The sequence below is a fragment of the Caretta caretta genome, chromosome 25, assembly GCF_965140235.1.
Source record: "Caretta caretta isolate rCarCar2 chromosome 25, rCarCar1.hap1, whole genome shotgun sequence".
Classification (NCBI taxonomy): Eukaryota; Metazoa; Chordata; order Testudines; family Cheloniidae; genus Caretta; species Caretta caretta.
The window spans coordinates 10192114-10219076 of record NC_134230.1 but is presented as its reverse complement, the minus strand read 5'-3'; the positions used below and the strand labels follow the sequence as shown (position 1 = coordinate 10219076).

Here is a 26963-nt window from a genome sequence, read left to right as displayed (position 1 = left end):
AAACCTGTATTTACACAGTTAACTTTCTCAGCCAAACTTGTAATCTCATCAAAGAATGAAATCAGATTTGTTTGACAGGTCCTACTTTCCATAAAACCACATTGTCTGACCTTAATTATATTCCTATCCTTTAGTTCTTTATTGATTAAACCTCCTATTAGCTTTTCCATTGTTTTGCTCAGGATTGATGTTAGGCTAACTGGCCTATAATTACCGAGATCATCCCACTTGTCCTTTTTTTCAGTATTGGCACAGTATCAGCACTCTACAAGTCTTCTGGAATTTTCTCAGTATTCCAAGAGTTATTGAAAATTAACACTAGTGGGCTAGAGATCTCCTCATCCAGCTCTTTTAGAAATCTTGAATGCAAGTTTTACAGGCCTGCTGATCTAAAAACATTTGTCCTTAGTACATGATGTTTAACATCCTCCTTAGTTACTAACGGACTGGAATGTAGTACATCATCCTCATGCAATACAAGAATATCATCCTTCTTCTTTCCAAATACAGTATACAGAACAGAAATATTTATTGAACACTTCTGCCTTTTCTGCATCATTATTAAGTTTTACCATTTCCATCTAGCAATGGCCCTAAACTAGAACTTCTTTTGTTCCTAATATACTTAAACTCCTCCTTTTGTCCTTAACCTTGTCAGCTAAGGATTATTCCCTGATATCTTTAGCTTCCCTTATCAATTTTATACACTCCATAACTTCTAATGTATACCGATTGCTATCTTATTTCCCCCTTTTTTCAATCACATTTTTCCAGCAAAATTTTTCATCCCAATCAATTTCATTCATAGTTTTCCACAGCTTTGGGAGATTAGCCCTTCTGAAGCCGTGTGTGCATGTGTGTATAAAATATTACTGATTGGGCCTGTCTTGTTTGCTCACATTGAATGTAACCAGACCTGGGGTGCTATTTTCAATTTCTCAGACAGCCCTGTTTTATTATTAAAGGTGGCTTTCCATAGAAGGAAAAATCCAATTTAATAGTCTACTTGCCATTTTAATGTCTGCTGTGCAGAAGGGGTTGTTTGATGACCTGCAAGCTGGCCGTTTGTTTGATGTTTGCAGTGTTGTTGTAGCCGAGTTGATCCCAGGATATGAGAGTGACAGGGTAGGTGAGGTAATAGAATCATAGAATCATAGAATATAAGGGTTGGAAGGGACCCCAGAAGGTCATCTAGTCCAACCCCCTGCAATATTTTTTATTGGATCTTTATTTGCTTGAAGTTAGTTCTGAAAGACTCAGCTGATTTTCTGTTTCCCTAGACTTTGATCAGTCAGTGGCACCGGAGAAAATTTTGGGTGTAAAATGCTCCCAGCAGGGAATGGCAGCAGCTCACACTCACGTTGGGCTGCTGTGAATGGCTGCACTCGGTACAGGGCAATGGAGAATCAGGACCTCAAAGTTACAAGTAAAGAGGCGACCACGGGTCGGCCTGTTTAATCCAATTGTACAAATACAGTGGCCAGCTCCCTGTTGATTAAAGTGTACTGTATGAGGTGTGTGCTAGTCAAAGGAGCAACAGCCCCGGGGCTAGGGCACTAGCCTAGGAGGTGGGAGACTCTCCTCTGCCACAAACTTCCTGTGTGACCTTGGGCCTTTACAAATCTGGTTGGAGTTCTGTGTCTCAATCCCCTTCCTGTAAAATGGGGATAATCGCACTTCCCTGGCTCACAGCCGAACCCCCTTTATCCGACTTAATTGGGACTGGGGCCAGATTGGATAATCCAGAGGATGGGAAAGTGCAAGGCTGCAACGCTCTCTTGCAGTTGCAGGAGAGATCACCTCTGATCTGGGTCAGCTGATGGAGGGTCAGATAAACGGGATCCTACTGTATTAAAAATTGTGAGAAGCTCAGATACGACAGTGATGGGGCCATATAAGTACCTAGGATGGATCATCCAAAGCACTCAGGAGAGCCATGGCCTTTGGCTCTCGGGGCGCTCTGACTATGGAGAAGGAGAAGAGCAGCAGCCAAATGACAGAGGCGCTTCTGGAAGGTTGGGGAGAATTGGTTTAATTGTAATGGACTTGTTCTAAACATGGGAATAACCCCAGACCTATTCAGCGAAACACACAGCCTCTTCCCTCTGGGATTTCAGCACATGTGCCCAAGTACTTTGCTGAATCGAGGTCTTTGGGGGGTGGGGGGGAGGGTGTCTGAAGTGAGTGGCCCCACAGAGGGAAAGTGAGACATGCTCCTCCTCATGAAAGCAGGATTGTATTCGGTGAAGTGCTAACAGCCTCTGCTTCCATTGTTTGCAAGTGTTCTCAGCCCAGTTCCTTTTTCGTGGCCTATAATGATTGTGCCTGTCGTTTGCTGCCCCCGGGTTTATTTTGTAGCAGATTCTATGAAAGGTGTACCTGCAGGGACAATGCTTTTGGAAGCAGACTTTCATATGTGAATTTCAGGCTGATGAAAAGGTATCAGATCAACAGTCCTGGAGTGGAGACTGTTTATCCACAGAACAGAGATAGTGTGAATGACAGCCAGGCTGGTTTCCCCCCATCTTGCCCTGGCCTGTGTGCCTCAATCTTGTTCTGCCAAGATTACCTCTGAGAAGTGAGAGAGGAATCCAGTCTCCATGATCCGGTCAGGCCCTGGCTTCTCCACTGAGACTGCCAGCAAAAGGGAACGATACTGCTAATTTGAAGGTGATTTTTGAAGGGAACAACGTAAGTCACATAGACCAAAAAACAGCTCTCAGATAGTATCAGCATTCAGCCACTGCTGACTTGGGCTTGCGATCCTGGGAAAATGCTAGTCGCTCTCTTGTTAATAACAATCTCCCCTGGAAGGACCAAACTGATTTAATTTAAGGCTTCTTTAGGGCCAGACTTAGACATCTTTTCTTTGATCCCACCCCACAGACTACTCTGCCTCTTCAGCACCCAGCCAAAAGCAAAGAGAACCTCACAAAGGGATTTTTTTAGATGCTGAATAAAATAAACTCCCAGGGAATGATTTCTGATACTTTATTTCTGAATTGCAGTCTGTGTTGCAGTATCTATCCTGAGTGACATGGGACAACAGTCTCACAAATTCACAAAGAAGTATCTTTAACAATGCATCTTTAACCAAAAAAAAAAAAAAAAATCTCCTGGCATCATTTAAAATATAAAATTTCTCATTTGTTTAAAAGACATACACATATAATTTCTTTTTAATTATAAAGCAGAAAAAAAAACAAAGTAGAATTAAAGTGCTTTTTTCTTGGTTTTGTTCATTTCCAATAGTCAGAACCTAAACACCATAAATGAGCATAATTTTAATCTCCCCCTTCAGAAAAACTACAGAACACTGTAGACTGCATACATCTCGTGTTCACTTCATTTTCTGTTTTATTTTTTTGGATGTGTAACATTTGCTCAAAATCTCACCGTGCATAAAAAAATAAATATCTGTCCCCAACACATCTTCGTTGCTGGCAGTTTTTCCACAGTACAAGATAATTCCTGGGATCAGTGCAAAGATTTTCTGTCTCAAGGCCACAAGGAAAGATGTGTCCCAGGCTAATCATAATTTACTAAGGGAAAAATAGAACATTCTTTACTGCAGTTGTAAACATTTTTTCTCTCTTGGTGGATGAATGAGTCAGTGAGAAGAGACACTTCAGAGTGCAAGGAGTTTGTCTCAGCAGTGTGTTCGTCAGTGCATTTTTCTCATGTCCAGATGTGGGAAATAGACCCCATGTGCGCTCTGTTGGACGTCGTACCTGCCTCCCTTTCTTCTCAGGCAAAAGGCAATCTGGTGGGAAGGAAGCAACATTAATGCGAGAAATGTGAGCCTTTGTATCACCTTTCCTCTGAGGGCCTAAGAGTGCTTTATCGGGTCGGTAAATATTATCCTCATTTTACAGATGATGTGACTCAGAGGCAGAGGTAGAATGACTGACCCAAGGCCACAAAGCCAGTCCCTGGCAGAGCCTCCAGTTTCAGGCCCTAAGGGCTTGTCTCCACTTACTGGGGGATCAACGCGCAGCGATTGATCCACTGGGGATCGATTTAGCGGGTCTAGTGAAGACCTGCTAAATTGACCGTCGATCACTCTCTCGTCAACTCCGGTACTCCACCGGAACGAGAAGCATAAGGTAAGTCGATGGGAGAGTTTCTCCCATCAACCCAGCACGGTGTCGACCTAAGGTACGTGGACTCCAGCTACATTATTCACGTAGCTGGAGTTGCGTAACTTAGGTCAATTTAGCCCTGTAGCGTGGACCTGCCCTAAGTCTCTCTCCTTTCCAAAGTTCCTTGTTCAGAATGGCCAGCTGTTTCCTTCTTGAACATCTGAGTACAATTAACCAGTTTTCTCTTCGCAACCTTTGTTGGCCTATCTGGAAAGCAGGAAACAGAACTTGGGTTGTGAGAGCCCTGGGAACAGAGGACACTAAAAAGGAGCAGCTTTGCCCCCTACCCTCAGGTCCCCAGTAGTGTCCCTGCTGGGAGATTAGAAGAGGATCCACCCATCCACATCCTGTGTAGCAGAGATGCAGCTCGAGTCTGTCCCTGGAAGGGGACTTCAGCTTTCTTCCTATTGCTAAGAAGTTGGAATGGGAAGTATTCAGTGTGATTCCCGAAGCTGGTAATTTGTATAAAGGTATTGAACCTTCTGCACTCAGTAGCTCTGTGTCCCCACCATTCTGCTGAGATTTAGGGATGGGAGAGTGTTTGGGAAGAGCAAGAAAAAGAAACCACTGGTCTTTTTTGGGGTTGACCTTACCTCCACTTTCCTGGTTTTCTCCATATCCCTCCTTTATGCTCTTCAACCTTCTTCCTTAATTACATATTCAGTGGGCCACATTCCTCTCCTCACTCATGTGAGCAGTCCCAATGGAAGTCACACGAGTAAAGCAGGGAGGATTTGGCCCAAAATGCTTATTGTTTTTCCATGTGTGTTGCCAGCCCACTTATGTTCCCTATTTGCTCCTAGCTTACTAGTTAGAATCATAGAATCATAGAATATAAGGGTTGGAAGGGACCCCAGAAGGTCATCTAGTCCAACCCCCTGCTCGAAGCAGGACCAATTCCCAGTTAAATCATCCCAGCCAGGGCTTTGTCAAGCCTGACCTTAAAAACCTCTAAGGAAGGAGATTCTACCACCTCCCTAGGTAACGCATTCCAGTGTTTCACCACCCTCTTAGTGAAAAAGTTTTTCCTAATATCCAATCTAAACCTCCCCCACTGCAGCTTGAGACCATTACTCCTCGTTCTGTCATCTGCTACCATTGAGAACAGTCTAGAGCCATCCTCTTTGGAACCCCCTTTCAGGTAGTTGAAAGCAGCTATCAAATCCCCCCTCATTCTTCTCTTCTGCAGGCTAAACAATCCCAGCTCCCTCAGCCTCTCCTCATAACTCATGTGTTCCAGACCCCTAATCATTTTTGTTGCCCTTCGCTGGACTCTCTCCAATTTATCCACATCCTTCTTGTAGTGTGGGGCCCAAAACTGGACACAGTACTCCAGATGAGGCCTCACCAATGTCGAATAGAGGGGAACGATCACGTCCCTCGATCTGCTCGCTATGCCCCTACTTATGCATCCCAAAATGCCATTGGCCTTCTTGGCAACAAGGGCACACTGCTGACTCATATCCAGCTTCTCGTCCACTGTCACCCCTAGGTCCTTTTCCGCAGAACTGCTGCCTAGCCATTCGGTCCCTAGTCTGTAGCTGTGCATTGGGTTCTTCCGTCCTAAGTGCAGGACCCTGCACTTATCCTTATTGAACCTCATCAGATTTCTTTTGGCCCAATCCTCCAATTTGTCTAGGTCCTTCTGTATCCTATCCCTCCCCTCCAGCATATCTACCACTCCTCCCAGTTTAGTATCATCCGCAAATTTGCTGAGAGTGCAATCCACACCATCCTCCAGATCATTTATGAAGATATTGAACAAAACCGGCCCCAGGACCGACCCTTGGGGCACTCCACTTGATACCGGCTGCCAACTAGACATGGAGCCATTGATAACTACCCGTTGAGCCCGACAATCTAGCCAGCTTTCTACCCACCTTGTAGAAAGTTCATTGGTAGGATTTACTTTCAGTGTGTCTAAATCAGACAGGATGCCCAATTCCCTAATTCCCCTCTTTCCACTCACTGGGCCACAAGGGTACCTGTGAATCTGAGGAGGCAGGAGAGCAGAGTGGCCACTTACCAAGAAGCACAGGAGGAGGAGGAGAATCAAGCCAAGCAATGCCGAGAGGCAGATGAGGATTATCGCCCAGAATGGGAGCTCTGGAAGGACAAAAGGATGAATTACAGATCTCTAAATTCACAGTCATTTTGGTCTGAAACAAGATTACACACAAGGCCCGGCTGGTGATTTGGCAGAATTCTTGCTACGGCCAAATTTCAAGGGCACTTCTCAACTTAAAGGGGAGGTTTGAAAATGTGGGAAGGGGAAAAAGCTGGATGTTAAATGCTCCCTATGTCTTTTCAAGTTTACTTCTCTTTATTTAAGTGCCGTAATCAAGGGATGGATGTGCAGTGGCCTGTGAGTTTCTAGTGCAAAAATGTCAATGTCAGTAAAACACCGCTGCAGCAGGCAGTAATTGGGCTCTCTATTGGCAGCTGCAGCAGAGAGGCCCAGGACTGAATGGTTCCTGGATAGCAAACTCCCCTCTTAGCCATTGATCAGGTCTCTCGGTGCATCTCCATCCTTCCTGTTCTCTGCCTGTGGCATGTAGTAGGTTAGTCTCCTGAGGCCTGTAACGCTTGGATCTAATTCTGGCTGGTGGGCATGGGGGGGGTAGCTGGCGGGGGGGGAAGGGGGGCCGGTGGCCTGTGATGTGCAGGCAGTCAGACTAGCTGGTCCCTTCTGGCTTCAAACTCTGACTCTCTATAGGTCTGAGGAGAAGCCGGGTGTGCAGGGGAAGCAGGTGATACTGCTCTGTTCGGTGGATAAGCTGCAGTGCTGGGTGGGTAATGCCAGGGTTTCCCATGAGGCCCACATAGAATCATAGACTCTCAGGGTGGGAAGGGACCCCGGAAGGTCGTCTAGTCCAACCCCCTGCTCGAAGCAGGGCCCATCCCCAGTTAAATCATCCCAGCCAGGGCTTTGTCAAGCCTGACCTTAAAAACCTCCAAGGAAGGAGATTCCACCACCTCCCTAGGTAACGCATTCCAGTGTTTCACCACCCTCCTAGTGAAAAAGTTTTTCCTAATATCCAATCTAAACCTCCCCCACTGCAGCTTGAGACCATTACTCCTCGTTCTGTCATCTGCTACCATTGAGAACAGTCTAGAGCCATCCTCTTTGGAACCCCCTTTCAGGTAGTTGAAAGCAGCTATCAAATCCCCCCTCATTCTTCTCTTCTGCAGGCTAAACAATCCCAGCTCCCTCAGCCTCTCCTCATAACTCATGTGTTCCAGTCCCCTAATCATTTTTGTTGCCCTTCGCTGGACTCTCTCCAATTTATCCACATCCTTCTTGAAGTGTGGGGCCCAAAACTGGACACAGTACTCCAGATGAGGCCTCACCAATGTCGAATAGAGGGGAACGATCACGTCCCTCGATCTGCTCGCTATGCCCCTACTTACACATCCCAAAATGCCATTGGCCTTCTTGGCAACAAGGGCACATGTGTAATGGATTCACCATGGCCAGGCTTGTTGCTCTTTTGCATTTGTTTGTTGCCAGTATTGGCGAGGTCAAGTTTGACAGGCCCAAATGGTGACTGGAACCACTGTCAGAGTTGTGCTCTCCCCAGGGTATCTATACCTGCTACTCACCCATGACTCTAACTGCCCCTGCTTGAGTGCTGGCTCCCTGCTGGGAGAGCCAGTTCTCTACACTCTTGTCCCCGAAGCCATGGAGACGTCAGTCTAAACCCATGTCTGTGCATGTTCCGTATTAACTTTCTGACACTTAACGTCTGGTCAGTACCTTTAATGCGGATTGCGTCTCAAAAACACTTACCCGATCTACCCGGCTCTCCTGCCGTTGTATTGAGAGGAGAATAATCTGGAAAGAAAAGAGGAACTTGTGAAGAAAAGGAGAACAGCAAGAAAGCAGGTTCCAAAATTCCAGCAGAACCTCAACCTCAGCAACTTAGAATCATAGAATATCAGGGTTGGAAGGGACCTCAGGAGGTCATCTAGTCCAACCCCCTGCTCAAAGCAGGATCAATCCCCAATTAAATCATCCCAAACTTGCTCAAGGTTCCAGGGCTCTTGCCCTGCCACTCACCATTAACAAGCAAGCTATCCTTGTCTAGAGTGTAGCTGTTCCCGAGCTGAGTAACTCCGTTGGTGAGACGTTTAAACTCCTCATACACTTCTTCTCTTTGAAAGGCCCTGGAGGTGCTGTCCAGCGTAAATTTGCAGACGGCATTAATACCAGTGTACATTGTTCTGGAGATGGGCCTGGAAAATGCAAACCACAAGCCATTGATGTAGGGGGAGGAACACAACAGAGCATGCTGAAATGTACTGAGTGAGATAGACCAGGAGGGTGAAACAAGGATGAAAGTCAATTGAAAGAGTGATGAACAGGTCAGGGCGGTGTTCATGCTCGGCTCTCAGAGCAATCTTCATTAGCACCCAGGCTGGTTTTCACCTTTAAGTTACCTCTCTTTTTAGAAAAAGAGGAAGGAGCTGGACAAGTCACTTTTCTGCTGGACAAGTCAAACTCATGCCTTCTCCCCCCCACCCACCTATTATCATCCAGGATTGTGGAGAAGGGTGGGTTAGTGGGTTTTGTAGTCTGGGCTGGTCAGTTTTCATTATGCTTTTGCAAAGCTGCTTAATTTCACCCACATCTATATTATCTGTTTTTGTCTAGAGATTAGTTGTGCATGAAAATGACTTTCCCAGCACAAATAAAAGCCCTTTTCTTTGCATTTGTAGAAACATTTGAGGCAAGGCAAAAACATGAGCGAGTGTGAATGTGATTTTCTTTTCCCTCCAGCGAAAACCCTCCATGCATCTCACTGAGGTTAGGGCTAGGGCAGACAGACAAACGCAGTACCCTCAAATTACAGGAACCAGCATAGGCTCCTGAGTGAGACTTTCAATAAACATTTCATTGGAAGTTAAAGAATAACAATTCTCATGTGACAGCCCATGAGAAGAGGCATACCTAAAGCTTTCAACTGAACAGCCAGTGAAGTACTTCTGGACGCTGCTATTTCTGAAAATATTGTCAAGCTGGGTGGAAAAGGAAAAAAATAATTATTGCCATGTGGGCACAAACAGAAGTGTATCAAATTATGTTTGAACAAGAGAAAGGAATACTAGTGAAACAAAGAGCAAAATTCCCGGGGGACCAGGATCGGGCCCCGTTGCAGACCCTTAGAACTTTACCGCTTTCTCAATCTTCTGCTTGTTCAGTCGATGAGAATTTGAATTGGGTTGTTTCAGTTCTGATGAGTAGAAGAGGTTAGTGATGGTGAAGTTTAACCTGAAAGTCTCTTGCTCAGCACTGACGGGAGGCTGAGTCACTGGCTTAATAACTGGCCCCAAAACTGAGAAGAAAGAAAAGAAACCAGTCAAAAATACAGTGAAGAGAAGCAGGCAAAGGCCCATTGGACCAGAGCTGTCCTGGTTTAAGATGGGGAGACAGGAAGGAGCCTTGAGGCATTAGCTGAATTTGAATTTCAGTGGGATTTGGGTGCCAAACTCCCTTAATCCACTTTGAAAGCCCCAGTCTTCCTGTCATTTCTTGGGGATTTTGCATATCAGTTTTTTAATTCAAAACATCCAAACTTTCTGAAATCCCAATGAATGGTTCCAATTAACCCTCCCCTTGTCTAATGATGAAAGGCTGAGCGTGTCACTGGGGACCCGACATGTTGGGTTGAGCCAAACATGATGGGCCAGGAAATGGGCACATGCGCTCTGGGAATTCACCGGCTCAGAGCAGGGAGGTAGAGACGTCTTGGTGGAAGAGAAGAAAGGCAGAGACTTTCTCATCAGCCGTGGAGATCTGGATTAACCAGAATGAAAGTTGGGCAGCCAGCTCTTCTGTACGGCTTACATACCATTCACCCTGGCTCCCTGCAGCTGGTAGCTGTCCCCCAGCCATTGTGCGCTTGCATTCTTCGTTCCATCCTGAAATGTGCTTAGAACGGTCTCCTCGCTGCGATTGGGTGCTGACTTGAAGTAGCACTGGCAGTCGACCACTACAGAGCCAATCCTGGGGGCAGAGAGGTCAAGGCTCTTAAACAAATCGGCCCTCAGAGAATCATCTTTTTATGGGCCATGCTGCTATTTGAAATGTTAATGGAGGTTTTACAGTAAGATGGTGCTGCGTACAGCCCTGGAGACACAAAATCGCTCTTTAGCCACAGACCAGCCACCTGCTCCCCTTACAAAGTCTCACACCAGTGTTCCTAAACCGGTAGAGGCCAGCTCTGTGGGGGCTAAAAGAAAGGAGGGGTTTTATCGGTATGATCCATTCCAACCTTGTCCTCTGCTGAGATTGCCAACAAGCGCTGGGATTTTCAAAGGGGCCCTAAAGGTGCTCAAATCCCCATGAAAGTCAATGGGAGTCGGATGCTTAACTCCCTTTGAAAATCCTAGTCAAGGATACCTGGTGGGGTGGGGGAGGGAAAGGTTTGATGTGGACACTTGTCTAGTGGGAACTAGAGTAAGAACTACCCAACTCATTCCCCATGGACCACCGACCCTCCATGGAATACAAATGACTTTTGGTCCCCCACCAACCTGGGACAGATTCAGACCAGTTCCCTGGAGGTGAGAGTGGGTGACCCAGCCCGTGAGTCTCCCTACGACCCCGGTTTTGTGAAGAATGCTAATTGCATGAAATGCCAAGTAAGGAAACAGGTAGTTTGGTGACAGTTCTGTTGGCATGAGCAGCGCTTCCAGGGGCCAGCAGAGCTGAGCCCAGGCATGTCCTTGGAGGGCAGTCCGTCTCCAGCTCATCTGTCCCTTAACAGCCAGAGTTCATGACTCACTCTCAGAAGTAGAGTCTGACCCCTTGGGAGATCAGCTACAGCATGGTGCACGGCCTCAAGCCTTTTACTGAGTTTAATCCCTGATATTTAAACCCTGGGCATGTGCGTGAGAACAAAGGGGTAAGGGAGTGGCTCCTGTGAGTTATTCAGACAGGGCATGAACTAAACTGCACGTCACACTTGGAGCAGAGAGGAATTCTGCAAAGAGCAAGGGAGCAGGGTACACAGGGAAAGGCATGAGCATCCACGCCCTTTAATAAACCAAACTGAATCGTAACACAAACCTCAAGCCTGTGATGCTGCAGAACAGGAATTTGCCGTGAAGTTCACTCTTTTTGTACAGCTGGTTAATCTGAAAGAAACACATCATTAGATATCTCCAGTAGTAAGGGGTGACCTCATGCCTGATGCTTTAGGGCAATAGAAAGACCCGACCATGGTTGAAGATGTGACTGATTTTATATTTGAAATCTGCATCGTGTGGTGAGTGTTCTCATGGTTCCAACCTGACTTTGAGCGTGGCAGCCCTTCTCATTTTATCCCATCACCAACTGAGATTATCACTGGCTGCCATCTTAGTTAACACTCCAGCCATTGAATGGGCAACCTGCAGAGCTAAGAGCATCAATTTGGTCTTTCTCTAGATAGTGGTGTAACAGACTCATGTACTCTGTGGGTCAGGCCTGGAGGAGGACCTGTTACACACTCACCGGTGAGTTACACCTGCAGATGTTGGGATCAGTTTGTTCCTACTCCTAAATTTGGTCATTAAGGTACAGGTGCCAACAGGCTGGGTTTAATAGATGGCCTCCACCTTGTCTCTTTTAGAGGTGATCAAGTCTTGTGATTGCTCTGAAGCATGGAGACCCCCCCTCTAACGTAACAAATCCTGCCGCTTCTCAAGAATTATGTTACACAATGCACAGGCTCTGTCGGGACTGGCAGCAGCGGAGCTGGTTGAAATTTGAAAGCTTGACAATTCTTTGTCCACATTTTGAAGGTCAACAATTAAAACTCATCAAACTGTTCATGGAAGTTGGTGTGAAAATCAGATGGAATAGCCAAAACGGCTTCTGAAAGGTGGCATCTCACCTTGTCCGCAATGTCTTTCTGTAATAGTTGGTAGGCCAAAGACTTCGGGTCTGTGTTGGTTAGGTTTACATTGATTATTTTGAAGTTGAGCAGATACCCCACGTTCTCTGGAGCCACTGTGGGAGGAGGTTTTGTAGTAGTAGCTATGTCTGAAAGGCGGAAGCCTAAATAAATAAATTTGAAAAAAAGGGTTAAGGATGGTTTTTGACAGCAGTTTTATCCACCTAACCAATGGCAATCAGAGTGGGTCCTTGTTTGATTTCGATGAAGACAGCAGTGAGCTTTTTAACGTAGCTATTAGCTAAATGAAGAACCTCCGTGACAGCACCAACACGCTGGACTGGCTTAGTCCTTGTGCCAAAGCCTGTGGACTGCCATAAACTGGAAATCATCGTCGACGGAAGGGGAAGTTCATCATGTGCTACTAGAGAGCTCAAGCCCTGACGAAGAGAAAGCATGAATTAAAGTCTCCAGGTGACCCCTAAGGCAACTTCGGATGTTCTCTCTGGATGTTTACCGTTCACATAAAGGCTGTTACTCTCCAGGGTGTAGGGTCCTAGCTTGGTGATGCCCTTTGTCATGCCACTCAGCTCATGATAAAGCGTCACTCTGTCAAACGTGGCGACTGCGGGGTTGTTTTTGTAGCTGCAGGCAGCATCGATCCTGGTGTCCCTGTTATTCACAGACCTGGAGGGTCACAGATGGGCTTTAGAACACGTCTGACATGGACAGAAAATCACCGGCCTTATTTATGTTACTGCGAAAGCTGACGATTGAAAAACCCAGTGACAATCAATCTTCATTCACAATCACAGCAGCTGTATTGCACAGTTAGGGGGTTTTAATTCACAGACCCAATAATGAAATGAAATCATGAAAGGGGGTGACTTGGACTGACTTTCCAAATTGCAATATGAACATTAATAGACACGAAACAAGGGAGGAAGAATTAAGTCATAAGGTTACATGGGCAGATCTCAGTTGGGGGAAACGTGAGTTATAAAAAATTATGCTGCTTTACAACCTGCCAGGGGCCTTGGCCCAGTTAGTGTCTGTCAAAACAATGGAACCACCCCAACAACAGAGCTCTTACCTAAATGCCATCGTTTTGCATCCAGTGTAGACAGGGCCAATGCTGCTGTTTCTGAGCAGAGGCTCAATCTGTCAAAGAAAAGATCATTTCCTGAGTCTGACACGAGTGTGGGGGGAGAAGGGGGTGTGCAAAGAGGGAGAGCACAAGAGCCAACAAATGAAACAGGCCGGGCAGCGTGTGTCTGTCAGACTTACATAATACAGTATTGTTTTCTCTGTAGAATTGAATTTGAGGGAACCCGGTGTCCCCATGGCGGTGGTGTAGCGGAGGTTGGTTAAGGTGAAGTTCAGTGTGAAATGCACAGCTGTTGGACTTTGTGGGGTAGTTAGACTCAGAGCTGTGATATTGGAGAGAAAGGATAATAACATAGCAACATACAAAGCCTTCTTCACCCTCAAAGACACCCTCAATCCCAACAGAACTCTACACTTCTACAGGGCTTTCAAGAATTCGTTCTCCACTAATTTTCCTTTGAAGGCTTTAATATGAATTAATTTGGTAAAACACTTACTCGGTCCAAGAAGTGCTTCATTGTATTCTGGAAAGGAACAGAGATTATCATTAAGAAGCACAGCTATGGACAGAGAGAATAAAAAATGAAAGAGGATCATAAAACAGATAACTCAGGAATGGACCAACAGAAGAGCTGTAAATGTGTATCTATCAAATAAGTAACCCTGTTGTTTAAGAACGGGTGTATTTTACTATAATCTTAAAGAACTGGAACTCGGAGATAAAAGCTATGTGTACTATTTGGATAAAAAGCTCAAAAATACCTAATTGATTTAGAAGACTAAATCCCATTAATTGTCACTGGGACGTAGTCTCGTACATCGCTCAAGTCACTGCACATGCATTACGGAACAGTGCTCATTTGGTGACTGTCTTGCTATAAATGTGCAGTAAGAGGGTTCACATATCCCCAGAGTGCAGGGCCCTCAGATACAATGTTCCAGTTCAGCCCCATCTCTCTTTATTATATGATGATCCAATTTAAACAAGATTGACCAGTGAGCTTCAAGATGCACCCAATTGAAGTCAGATCAGGAAGACATTTCATACTCTTCAGATTCCAATGGTGCTTCATAGCTCTTGGGAATTTCTTGGTGTGTCCATTTATTGGTGTGTCGATCAAATATATGGTGTCTCTATTGTTACAGCAGTGCAAAGAATTACGTGGAATGGACAAGCTGTTAAGAAATCAGCTGGTTACCACTGACACAGAGGCTGTCCTTGTCCAGGGTGTAGGGGCCCAGCGTGGTGATACCATTTGTCTTGTTGCTGATTTCATGGTAAACACCCACTCTGTCAAAGGGGGGAGCAGTGGAGTCGCGCCTGTTGGTGCAGATGGCATCTACACCGGTGCCATTCCCAGCTCTCACCGGTCTAGAACAGAAAAGCCAATATCAGATTTGATCACATGTTTACATTGTTTGCTAATTTTGAAGTTAGATGTTTCATTCTGGGACCTCATTGTTACCATAACATGGTAATTCATAAGTAAACCCACTGATGGAATGTAAAATACTCCCCTTAACGACATTCTATCAATCAATAATGCAAACAGGCCATTTATAAAGCTCTAACCATTCAGTGTCCCCCGGAAATCTCTGCTGACATTAACACGTTCCCTTCTTCCATCCACAGTGACAGAAGTATCATAGGGCTTAATTATGCAAGAGGGAAATATTTACACTTCATTATGATGCCAAACCAATTGAGGGGAAATATGTGCTCAGACTGTAGTGTCATAAATAAATATCAGTGCCTGGATCCTTACCTGTAAGCCGTCACTTCGCATCTTATATAAGCTGGGCCGATGCTGCTGTTCTCAAATATTGGGTTGAGCTGACAAAGAGAGGATGTCATTAGTCTGTCGTACTGCCGATAGCACCCGATATCCCAAACTGCCAGGGAAGGCTGTGAGTCAGTCACACTTACCAAAGAGATCAAGACTTTCTCAGTAGCATTGAACCTGGTAGAATGAGGAGTTCCCAGTTCTGAATCATATCGGAGATTGGTTATGGTGAAGTTCACTGTGAAATGGTCAATTGCTGGAGCGGGGGTTGAGGTTGGCAAAACAGCTGTAAAAAAAGAAAGAACACAATGAAATATCAATGAACTCACCCCTACAGACCTACTGAAACACATCTCTAATTCCACAGATGGAGCTCTATGCAAATTGCAAATGGGTTTTTATTCCTGCTTCAGGGGAACGGCGGACAGTTCTCCTTCGAGGGCTAATTCCATTCCATTCCTGGACATTACAGTGCTAATAAGCGATGGTCACATAAACACCACCCTATACCGGAAACCTACTGACCGCTATTCCTACCTACATGCCTCCAGCTTTCACCCAGACCACACCACACGATCCATCGTCTACAGCCAAGCTCTACGATACTACTGCATTTGCTCCAACCCCTCAGACAGAGACAAACACAAGATCTCTATCAAGCATTCTTACAACTACAATACCCACCTGTGGAAGTGAAGAAACAGATTAACAGAGCCAGAAGAGTACCCAGAACTTACCTACTACAGGACAGGCCCAACAAAGAAAATAACAGAACGCCACTAGCCATCACCTTCAGCCCCCAACTAAATTGGCCCCTCTGCCATGTACATTGGCCAAACTGGACAGTCTCTACGTAAAAGAATAAACTGACACAAATCAGACGTCAAGAATTATAACATTCAAAAACCAGTCGGAGAACACTTCAATCTCTTTGGTCACTTGATTACAGACCTAAAAGTGGCAATTCTTCAACAAAAAAACTTCAAAAACAGACTCCAACGAGAGACTGCTGAATTGGAATTAATTTGCAAACTGGATACAATTACCCCAACCAACTAAAACCTGTCCAATGCATCATCAAGGATCTACAACCTATCCTGAAGGACGACCCATCACTCTCACAGATCTTGGGAGACAGGCCAGTCGTTGCTTACAGACAGCCCCCCAACCTGAAGCAAATATTCACCAGCAACCACACACCACATAACAGAACCACTAACCCAGGAACCTATCCTTGCAACAAAGCCCGTGGCCAACTGTGTCCACATACGTATTCAGGGGACACCATCATAGGGCCTAATCACATCAGCCACACTATCAGAGGCTCGTTCACCTGCACATCTACCAATATGATATATGCCATCATGTGTCGGCAATGCCCCTCTGCCATGTACATTGGCCAAACTGGACAGTCTCTACGTAAAAGAATAAACTGACACAAATCAGACGTCAAGAATTATAACATTCAAAAACCAGTCGGAGAACACTTCAATCTCTTTGGTCACTTGATTACAGACCTAAAAGTGGCAATTCTTCAATAACAGACTCCAACGAGAGACTGCTGAATTGGAATTAATTTGCAAACTGGATACAATTAACTTAGGCTTGAATAAAGACTGGGAGTGGATGGGTCATTACACAAAATGAAACAATTTCCCCATGTTTAGCCTCCCCTCCCCACCCCCCCCCCCCCCCCGCTGTTCCTCAGACGTCCTTGTCAACTGCTGGAAATAGCCCAACTTGATTATCACTACAAAAGGTTCCCCCTACTCCCCGCCCTGCTCTCCTGCTGGTAATAGCTCATCTTAAGTGATCACTTTCCTTACAGTGTGTATGGTAACACCCATTATTTCATGTTCTCTGTGTATATAAATCTCCCCACTGTATTTTCCACTGAATGTATCCGATGATGTGAGCTGTAGCTCACGAAAGCTTATGCTCAAATAAATTTGTTAGTCTCTAAGGTGCCACAAGTCCTCCTTTTCTTTTTGTGAGCAGAGTCACAGTTCTACACAAGCACTATTCACCACCTGTCTTCCATTAAATTTTGAAAGTTAGTATCTTTCCAATTTTTTCAGTAAGGATCATTCTGAACTATACTCACTTGGCAGAGCTGGTGCTTCGTTATAGCCTGGAATGAGAAGGGAAAATGATGAGAGGGCAACTGGAGAGGTGGGGAGGGAAGAAAGTGACAGGTAGAAGCAAGGATGGTCCGGAAAGAGCAGTAGGGCACAACACAGTCACTGACTCTCTATGGTCCGTGGCTATTCCGGGGCTGGGACTCTTTCTCGCTATATGTGATCTTAAACGTCCATCAAATATATGGTGTCTCTATTGTTACAGCAGTGCAAAGAATTACGTGGAATGGACAAGCTGTCAAGAAATCAGCTGGTTACCATTGACACAGAGGCTGTCCTTGTCCAGGGTGTAGGGGCCCAGCGTGGTGATACCGTTTGTCTTGTTGCTGATTTCATGGTAAACACCCACTCTGTCAAAGGGGGGAGCAGTGGAGTCGCGCCTGTGGGTGCAGATGGCATCTACACCGGTGCCATTCCCAGCTCTCACCGGTCTAGAACAGAAAAGCCAATGCCAGATTTGATCACATGTTTACATTGTTTGCTAATTTTGAAATTAGATGTTTCATTCTGGGACCTCATTGTTACCATAACATGGTAATTCATAAGTAAACCCACTGATGGAATGTAAAATAATCCCCTTAATAACGTTCTATCAATCAAGAATGCAAACAGGCCATTTATGAAGCTCTAACCATTCAGTGTCCCCTGGAAATCTCTGCTGACATTAACACGTTCCCTTCTTCCATCCACAGTGACAGAAGTATCATAGGGCTTAATTATGCAGAGGGAAATATTTATGCTTCATTATGATGCCAAACCAATTGAGGGGAAATACGTGCTCAGACTGTAGTGTCATAAATAAATATCAGTGCCTGGATGCTTACCTGTAAGCCGTCACTTCGCATCTTATATAAGCTGGGCCAATGCTGCTGTTCTCAAATATTGGGTTGAGCTGACAAAGAGAGGACGTCATTAGTCTGTTGTACTGCCGATAGCACCCGATATCCCAAACTGCCCAGGAAGGCTGTGAGTCAGTCACACTTACCAAAGAGATCAAGACTTTCTCAGTAGCTTTGAACCTGGTAGAATGAGGAGATCCCAGTTCTGAATCATATCGGAGATTGGTTATGGTGAAGTTCACTGTGAAATGTTCAATTGCTGGAGCGGGGGTTGAGGTTGGCAAAACAGCTGTAAAAAAAGAAAGAACAGAATGAAAAATCAATGAACTCACCCCTACAGACATACTGAAACACATCTCTAATTCCACAGTTGGAGCTTTATGCAAATCGCAAATGGGTTTTTATTCCCGCCTCAGGGGAACGGCGGACAGTTCTCCTTCGAGGGCCAATTCCATTTCACTGTGAGCAGAGTCACAGTTCTACACAAGCACAGTTCACCACCTGTCTTCTATTAAATTTTGAAAGTTTGTATCTCTCCAATTTTTTCAGTAGGGATCATTCTGAACTGTACTCACTTGGCAGAGCTGGTGCTTCCTTATAACCTGGAATGAGAAGGGAAAATGATGAGAGGGCAACTAGGGAGGTGGGGAGGGAAGAAAGTGACAGGTAGAAGCAAGGATGGTCCGGAAAGAGCAGTAGGGCATAACACAGTCACTGACTTTCTATGGTCTGTGGCTCTTCCAGGGTTGGGACTCTCTCTTGCTATATGAAAAGAGGACTTGTGGCACCTCAGAGACTAAGAAATTTATTTGAGGATAAGCTTTCATTTTTTATTTGAGCTACAGCTCACTTCATGGGATGCATTGAGTGGAAAATACAGTGGGGAGATTTATATACACAGAGAACATGAAATAATGGGTGTTACCATACACACTGTAAGGAAAGTGATCACCTAAGGTGAGCTATTACCAGCAGCAGACCGGGGCGGGAGGCGGGGGAACCTGATCTTTAACGTCCATCAAATATATCGTGTCTCTATTGTTACATTAGTGTAAAGAATTGCGTGGAATGGACAAGCTGTTAAGAAATCAGCTGGTTACCATTGACACAGAGGCTGTCCTTGTCCAGGGTGTAGGGGCCCAGCATGGTGATACCGTTTGTCTTGTTGCTGATTTCATGGTAAACACCCACTCTGTCAAAGGGGGGAGCAGTGGAGTCGCGCCTGTGGGTGCAGATGGCATCTACACCGGTGCCATTCCCAGCTCTCACTGGTCTAGAACAGAAAAGCCAATGTCAGATCTGATCCCATGTTTAAATCATTTGCTGATGACTGTCCAATGCCGATCAAAATAACTGAAAATCAGCCTTCACATTGTAGGTAATATGATAAGCTCGGCCCCTGGATCCTTACCTGTAAGCCATCACTTCACATCTTATATAAGCTGGGCCGATGCTGCTGTTCTCAAATATTGGGTTGAGCTGACAAAGAGAGGACGTCATTAGTCTGTGGTACTGCCGATAGCACCCGAGATCCCAAACTGCCCGGGAAGGCTGTGAGTCAGTCACACTTACCAAAGAGATCAAGACTTTCTCAGTAGCATTGAACCTGGTAGAATGAGGAGATCCCAGTTCTGAATCATATCGGAGATTGGTTATGGTGAAGTTCACTGTGAAATGTTCAATTGCTGGAGCGGGGGTTGAGGTTGGCAAAACAGCTGCAAGAAATGCAAGAACAGAATGAAAAATCAATGAACTCCCCCATGATGACAGTAATAATATGTAGCTGATAAAATAGATGCAGTTATGTTGGATCAAAAAGTATCTTTTATTTTCCTAAAGGAACCACAAATCCATTATCATTAGACTGCCAGTTGCATCGGAATATCAGACTCTCTCGAGCTCTGCAAAATAACAAAGTGCACCACTTTTTTCATACTGTTCGGAAGCTTCGTACACTGTGCTCTGCCCACGATGACATTGATAGCGTTTCCCTAGCAGATTAAATCTAATCAAAGAACTGTTCCTTCTATTACTAGGGTTGGCAGAATTTGATTTTACTATTTTGTAATTTTGACAGATTATATAGATGTTAATTTTTAAGCATTTTTAATGTTTTTACTGATTTAAATGTTCACATTTCTGAAAATTGAGTTTTAAGCTTTTAATTTTTTTATTAGCGGGTTGTCAATGGGGGGTGTCAGACAATAGTTATTTAAATCAAACTCTGAGAAGTTCTAAGACAGCATTTGTCTGACTTTGCGTATCTGTATATTTCCTTTATTATCAATGGAAATATTGTTTCTTCAGTTTGTGTGTGTACGGTGGAAGTGACGTTTACTGACATAAAAATCTCATCCTTCCAAGCCTATGTATTACTTAGCAATTGCCTGTGTTTAATTTCATCTGACATTATGTTCCTAACATCCATAGGACCAGATTCTGCCATGCTTGGTCTGGCAGAATAATCCCTTACTCTAAGTATATTCCATTGACGTCAAATGAGACTAGTCAGTGAGTAAAATACTGTTCACCATGACTAAGGGTAGCGTGAAGCTCACATCACCTGTATATTTCCTAAGTAATGCGGCATTGTGTGGGTGGCTTGTGAAAGTGAAATTGACCCCAAGACACACACAGAGGGGGCACAGGTTGCCATTCACCCTGCAGCCCCTTTACACCATTTGCACTAGAACTAGTCGAGATGTTTTGAATTTTTGAAGATTTTTGAGCACAAAACATTAATGAAAAATTTCCATCTGGCAGGGGGGGCAATTTCCCCCCCCTCCCCATTTTCCCACTGGCCTTAATTTCCACAGCATGTAGGGACCACTAGATCTATGTAAATCTGGATCTCATTGCCTCTTTCTTGGCCTTCCCCATCTGTGCCCTCCAGGCTGTGCTGTGCAGAGCTGGCTCAGAGATCTCCTCCGTGCACACTCCTGGAAGGCTGTATGACCTTCACTCTCACACAGCCAAGGCGTGGAACTTAGCCCCAAGGAGTCTGCATTCTAACTCATCCCAACAAACAATAGCAACATTTGAACATTGAGAGTTACATTTTCAGAAGCATCTAAGTGATTATGTCCTACTGAAAATCTGGACATACCTTAGGTGCTTTTGGAAATGATACCTTTCAAAGATCAAAGCCTCCCAATAAGCATTTTTTGGTCCTGTCTAAAGAAGCTAGCCCAAGAAAAGGTCTTGCTTGTTAGCTGGGAAGTGGTGGCTGGGAAGAAGGGAGTTGTCATCTGAAGGGAAGTCAGTACGTAGAGTGGGTTGTGGTACTTTTGAGGATGCCACCTCTAAGTTGGGCAAAACAACTGGCTGACACGAGTACTACTTCTAATATGAATAATGGCAAAACCCTGTAAAATATAAATCTATAGTAAAAAGCAGGGGGTTACCATTACCTATCCGTCTCTCTAGGCATTCATACCTGAAGTAAGCATTGGAGAAACTCATTCAGTTTCCCACTCTACTGTAGAGGTACTAATTACTACTGTAGTCTCACCTGTGAAAGTGGTCTCTAGAGGAGATGTGGACGTTTCTGCTGTTGCAGAGGTGGCTGCAACGGTCATAACAGATGTTGAACTAGCAGGAAGAGCAATTGTGGTTGGCTCTGAGGTGGAAGTGCTGATTAGTGATGTGGGCTCAGCTAGGGAGGAGGTTGGATGAGCAGAAGTGGATGTTTCTGCTAACAGAGAGGTAGCTGCATGTTTAGTCTCAGCTGGGGAAGTGGTCACTGGGGCTGCGGTGATGGATTCTGCTCCTGTTGTGGGATACATTGCTGTGGTCCCAGGTTTGTTTGGGATCACAGGAGCTGCTGCTTTGGTGGTACTCTCTAATGCTGTACTTTTCGTGGTGGTGGTGGTGGTTTGAACCAGAGGAGTTGTCTGTGTTGTTGTGACATTATTATCTTTATTTTGTTCCACTGGCTTAATGGTCCTCTGGTAGATTATTTCAGTTATTTCACGATCTGTGTAGAGAAATGTATAACCATTAAGGTATTTTACATAGGCGCTTATACCACATATTGAATGCAAATCCTCAGAATATGCATATCAATAATATATGGTCATTGTGAATGTACACACTGTTTTAGCTGAAACATTCCAACATTTTTCCCCAGTTTGAATTTTTTCTGTCTATGTTTTAACAATTTACAAATAGAATGCATAAGAGACTCACTCTGCAGTTCCCTCTGGAATACATTTTTGGATTCACTGGGCCTCTTTCCTAATTACAGTAAAGGCCCCATATACTGCTCCGACAGTGGTTGTAACTATAATTTGCATTCTCTTCAAGGCCCCATATTCATAGATTCCAAGGCCAGAGGGAACAACTGTGGTCATCGAGTCTGACCTCCTGTAAGCCATAGAACTTCCCGAGAATAACCCCTTTTGAATTAGAGCATATCTTAAACAATCTTGATTTTAAAATTATCAGTAATGGAGAATCCACGTCAACCCTTGGTACATTGTTCCAATGGTTAATTATTCTCACTTTTTACACTTTTTTCCCAGCTGAATTTGTCTAGCTTCAACTTCCAGCTATTCGGTCTTGGAATACTTTTGTTTGCAATATTAAAGAAGCTATTATCAAATATTTCTTCCTAAGACAGGTCCTTACAGATTGTTATCAAGTCACCCCTTAACCTGCTCTTTGTTAAGCTAAATAGAATGAGCTCCTTGAGTGCATCACACGAATGCATGATTCTAATGATTTAATCATTCTCTGCTGGGCTCTTCTCTGAAACCTCTCCCATTTATCAACATCCTTCTTGAATTGTGCACACGAGAACTGGACACAATATTCCAGCAGAACTTCCACCAATGCCCGATAAAGAGGTAAAATAACCTGAGCCTGCCTCCCAGAGCAGGCCACTCAGGTCAGTTCACCCAAAACAGCTTGGCGGGGAGAGGAGGAGGAAGAGGAGGTCCTCCCTCATAACTTTTAGCCCAGTGGTTCGGGTCCTTACTTGGGATGTGGAAGACTGACTGTTGTACTGTGGATAAACAATAAAAGAACCATTTCTGCAGGGGATCTGGGTCCTGAATCTCCCACGTCCCGGGTGAGTGCTCTAATGAAACAGATATAGAATCACTCTTACGCATTCTCTCTCTCTCTCTCCTCCTATCCCTGCACACTCATTGTGTAGGAGCCTAGGTGTCTAACTGAGGCTTCGTGAATCACACTGATCTTCTAACTGCCTAGAAGAGCATCACAGCACCACAGCTCCATTTGTGCATTCAGGCTTTAACTTTTTAAGTTTGAACTATTCAGTGCCGCTGACTTCAGTGGGACTGCTCAGTTGCTTGAATGCTTTGCTGAAAAGAGACTAACTTAGTCCTGTGCTTAATGTTAAGCACGTGCTCCAGGAACTAAATATTTTACTGAATTGGGCCATAGTACTTAATGTTTCCATTTCAGGCTTTCAAGATAGTCTTGTAAATGGGAAATAACTACCAAGAAAAATTCAGAGAATTCCTGTTTTAATAACTTTTTTGTTAGTTTGTGTTCGCTTTCCTCCAATATTTATTTATGTTCATTAATAACTTTCAAGAAGATTATTTAACTTCAGTTAAGCAGGCAACATTATTATAATAAGAAACTCCCATATGTTCTCTTTAATCTTTCTTTTATGTTCATATCTCCCTTGTTTCCTATACCCATGGAAAGTCTACATGTTGCCACCTCTATCCCAAATAATCTCCAATTACTCTAGGTAGCATGAAACCTTCGTATTTTTTTATCCTCGAAGTATCTCCATTGTAATTCCATAAACACTAAGAAAAATGGTTTCTTTTCATGTCTGACTTCAAAACTATGGCAACCCAGACCCCTCCTGCTTAAAATGGGTCTGGATTCACGGGGAAGCAAATTCTGCAACTACAAAGGATACGCAAGACGAAAATAATGCCCTTACTTGTCAAAGCAGCTGTGGTAGGTGAAAGCGCCATTATGACTGTCACCGCTGCTGTTGTCGCCCCTCTGATAGGGACCCCCAAAGTGGTTGTGGTCTCAGCTGGGGAAGTTGTAAAATGGGCAGGTGTGGTTGTTCCCTTCCTTGTTGTGGAGGTGTGAGTTGTTGTGGTCTCAGCAGGGCCGGTGGTGATTGGAGCCTCTGTGCTTCTCTCTGCTGCTGTAGCAATGGGTGAGGTTTTAGGAGTCTCGGCTAGAACAGCGGTGACAGGGGATGCTGGGAGGGTCCCCCGTTCTGTGGTGGTGCCCAAAGCTGTTGGGATCTCAGCTGAGGAACTGGTCTCCAGAGCAGATGTGGATGTTTTAGGACCTGCTGTGGTGGGAGTCAGTGTCCCTGTGGTCTCCGCTGGAGAAGTCACCGTAACAGCAACTGTGGCTGTCTCTGCTACGGAGGAGGTGACTGCACTTGTGGTCGAGGTGGGATAAGTGACAAGAAGGGCAGCTGTGGTTGTCTCAACTTCTGTAGAGACGCTGGGAAATCTTGTGGGCTCAGAGGGCAAACTTGTCTCAAGACGGACCGTGGATGTCAACGGTAAAATGGAAGTGACTCCAGTTGCGGTCTCGGTGAGGGATGTGGCCGCAGGGGCCGGTGTGGTGATAGCCAGAGCCGTCGTTGTTTCAACGGGGGAAGGAGTAGGAAAGGCAACTGTAGCAGTAGTTCCTGCTGTCATCTCTGAGGGACCGGTCTGTAAAGGAGATGTGAATGTTTCTGCTCTGGTAGAAGTGGTTAGAGGTGTGCTCTCATGGGTTGACGTGGTGGGAGGCGCAACCGTGGTTGTCTCTTCGGCTGCAGTCGTACTAGTTATCGCTGTCGTCTCAGCCAGGGACGTGGACTCCCGAGCCGCTGTGGAGATCTCGCGAATAAGAGAAGAGGCTACTGTTGTGCTTCCAGGAAGAGAAGTGGTAGGAAAGGCAACTGTGCTCGTCTCTTCTAGTGCAGTGGCATTCGCTTTTGCTGCAGTCTCAGCTAGGGAAGTGGTCTCTCGAAGGGCTGTGGGGGTCTTTTGAAGAACAGAAGTGGTGGAAGCAGGAATCCCAGGCAGTGAAGCAGTAGGAAACGGAACTGTGGTTGTCTCTTCTGCTGTGCTGGTACTAGGTATTTCTGTAGTCTTAGCTGCAGAAGTGGTCTCTACAGGAGAGGTGGAGGTCTCTGGTATACTCGAGGTGGCTGTAACTTTGCTTTCATAGGGTGAAGTAGTAGGAAGAGTAATTGTGGTTGTCTTGCCTACTGCAGTGGAACCAGTTACTGCTGTCGTCTCCTTTGGGGAAGAGGTCTCCAGAGCACCAGAGGTGGCTCTAGCTGTGCTCCCAGGTAGCGCACTCGTAGAAAGAGGTACTGCGCTTGTCCCCTCTCTTGTAGTCGTACTAGTCATTGCTGCAGTTTCAGCTGCAGAAGTTGTCTCTGGAGGAGAGGTGGATGTTTCTCCTTCGGTAGAGGTGGCTGCAGTTGTGCTTTCAGGAAGTGAACTTGCAGAAAGGGGAAGTCTCCTTGTCTCTTCCGTTGCAGTGGTGCTAGTTATTGCTGGAGACATGGACTCTACAGGGGATGTGGACGTCTCTAGTATACTGGAGGTGGCTCCAGCTGTGCTCCCTGGTGTCGTAATGGGAGGAAGAGGAATTGTGCTTGTCTTTTCTACTGAAGTGGTGGTCATTATTGCTGTAATCTCAGCTGGGGATGTGGTCTGTAGAGGACCCGTAGAGGTCACTGGTGGAGCAGAAGTGACTGCAGCTGTGGTCCCATAGAGTGAACTGCTTGGGAGGACAATTGTGGTTCTGTCCTTGACTGAGTTAGTAGCTATTGCTGTTGCCTCCGCTGGAGAAGTGGTCTCTGGAGGAGATGTGGACGTCTCTTCCCTCGCAGAGCTGGCTGCAGCTGTGCTCTGAGGTAATGAAATGGTAGGATGCGCAACAATGGTTGTACCCTCGACTGTCCTGTTACTGAGTAATGCTGTAGTCTCACCTCGGAAATTGGTCTGTAGAGGAGATGTGGACGTTTCTGCTGTTGCAGAGGTGGCTACAACGGTCATAACAGATGCTGAACTAGCAGGAAGAGCAATTGTGGTTGGCTCTGAGGTGAAAGTGCTAATTTGTGATGTGGGCTCAGCTAGGGAGGAGGTTGGACGAGCAGAAGTGGATGTTTCAGCTAACAGAGAGGTGGCTGCATGTTTAGTCTCAGCTGTGGAAGTGGTCACTGGGGTTGCGGTGATGGATTCTGCTCCTGTTGTGAAATACGTTGCTGTGGTCCCAGGTCTGTTCGGGATCACAGGAGCTTCTGCTTTGGTGGTACTCTCTAATGCTGTACTTTTCGTCGTGGTGGTGGTGGTTTGAACCACAGGAGTTGTCTGTGTAGTTGTGACATTATTTTCTTTATTTTGTTCCATTGGCTTAATGGTCCTCTGGTAGATTATTTCAGTTATTTCACGATCTGTGTGGAGAAATGTATAACCATTAAGGTATTTTACATCGGGGACTTATTCCACATATTGAGTGCAAATCCACAGAATATGCATATCAATCATATATGGTCATTGTGAATATACACAGTGTTTTAGCTTCAACACTCCAACATTTTTCCCCAGTTGTGAATTTTTTCTATGTTTATCACAATTTACATGTAGAATGCAGGAAAGATTCACTGCAGAGATAAAATATCCTGAGGATGCCTCCCAGAGCAGGCCACTCAGGTCAGCTCACCCAAGACAGCTTCAGGGGGAGAGGAGGAGGAAGAGGAGGTCCTCCCTCATAACTTTTAGCCCAGTGGTTTGGGTCCTCACTTGGGACGTGGAAGACTGACTGTTGTACTGTGGATAAACAATAAAAGAATCATTTGTGCAAGGGTCCTGAATCTCCCACGTCCCGGGTCAGTGCTCTAATGAAAAAGATATAGAATCACTCTTACGCATTCTCTCTCTCTCATCCTATCCCCGCACACTCATTCTGTAGGAGCCGAGGTGTCTAACTGAGGCTTCGTAAATCACACTGAACTTCTAACGGCCTAGAAAAGCATCACACCACCACACCTCCCTTTGTGAATTCAGGCTTTAACTTTTTAAGTTTGAACTTTTCAGTGCCGCTGACTTCAGTGAGACTG

General features: G+C 45.2%; 2 protein-coding genes across 4 annotated transcripts in view; one reads left to right on the top strand and one right to left on the bottom strand.

The window, feature by feature from the left end:
- Positions 1 to 26963, top strand: part of LOC125627112 (uncharacterized) — a 235686-nt gene that overhangs the window by 11479 nt on the left and 197244 nt on the right. The gene's annotated exons all lie outside the window — the stretch shown is intronic.
- The window catches only part of LOC142070130 (uncharacterized), an 83846-nt gene that overhangs the window by 11203 nt on the left and 45680 nt on the right, over positions 1 to 26963 (bottom strand). The window contains exons 10-32 of the mRNA XM_075123347.1: positions 19463 to 19605; positions 19302 to 19369; positions 18991 to 19163; positions 18466 to 18492; positions 18037 to 18179; positions 17876 to 17943; positions 17310 to 17482; positions 17018 to 17044; positions 15057 to 15199; positions 14896 to 14963; positions 14329 to 14501; positions 13627 to 13653; positions 13310 to 13452; positions 13116 to 13183; positions 12540 to 12709; positions 12023 to 12186; positions 11215 to 11282; positions 9995 to 10149; positions 9318 to 9478; positions 9094 to 9161; positions 8203 to 8378; positions 7933 to 7977; positions 6169 to 6248 (exon numbers count right to left, since the gene is read on the bottom strand). Of these exons, the coding sequence (XP_074979448.1) occupies positions 6169 to 6248; positions 7933 to 7977; positions 8203 to 8378; positions 9094 to 9161; positions 9318 to 9478; positions 9995 to 10149; positions 11215 to 11282; positions 12023 to 12186; positions 12540 to 12709; positions 13116 to 13183; positions 13310 to 13452; positions 13627 to 13653; positions 14329 to 14501; positions 14896 to 14963; positions 15057 to 15199; positions 17018 to 17044; positions 17310 to 17482; positions 17876 to 17943; positions 18037 to 18179; positions 18466 to 18492; positions 18991 to 19163; positions 19302 to 19369; positions 19463 to 19605 (2531 nt within the window). The remainder of the gene's footprint in view (positions 1 to 6168; positions 6249 to 7932; positions 7978 to 8202; positions 8379 to 9093; positions 9162 to 9317; positions 9479 to 9994; positions 10150 to 11214; positions 11283 to 12022; positions 12187 to 12539; positions 12710 to 13115; positions 13184 to 13309; positions 13453 to 13626; positions 13654 to 14328; positions 14502 to 14895; positions 14964 to 15056; positions 15200 to 17017; positions 17045 to 17309; positions 17483 to 17875; positions 17944 to 18036; positions 18180 to 18465; positions 18493 to 18990; positions 19164 to 19301; positions 19370 to 19462; positions 19606 to 26963) is intronic.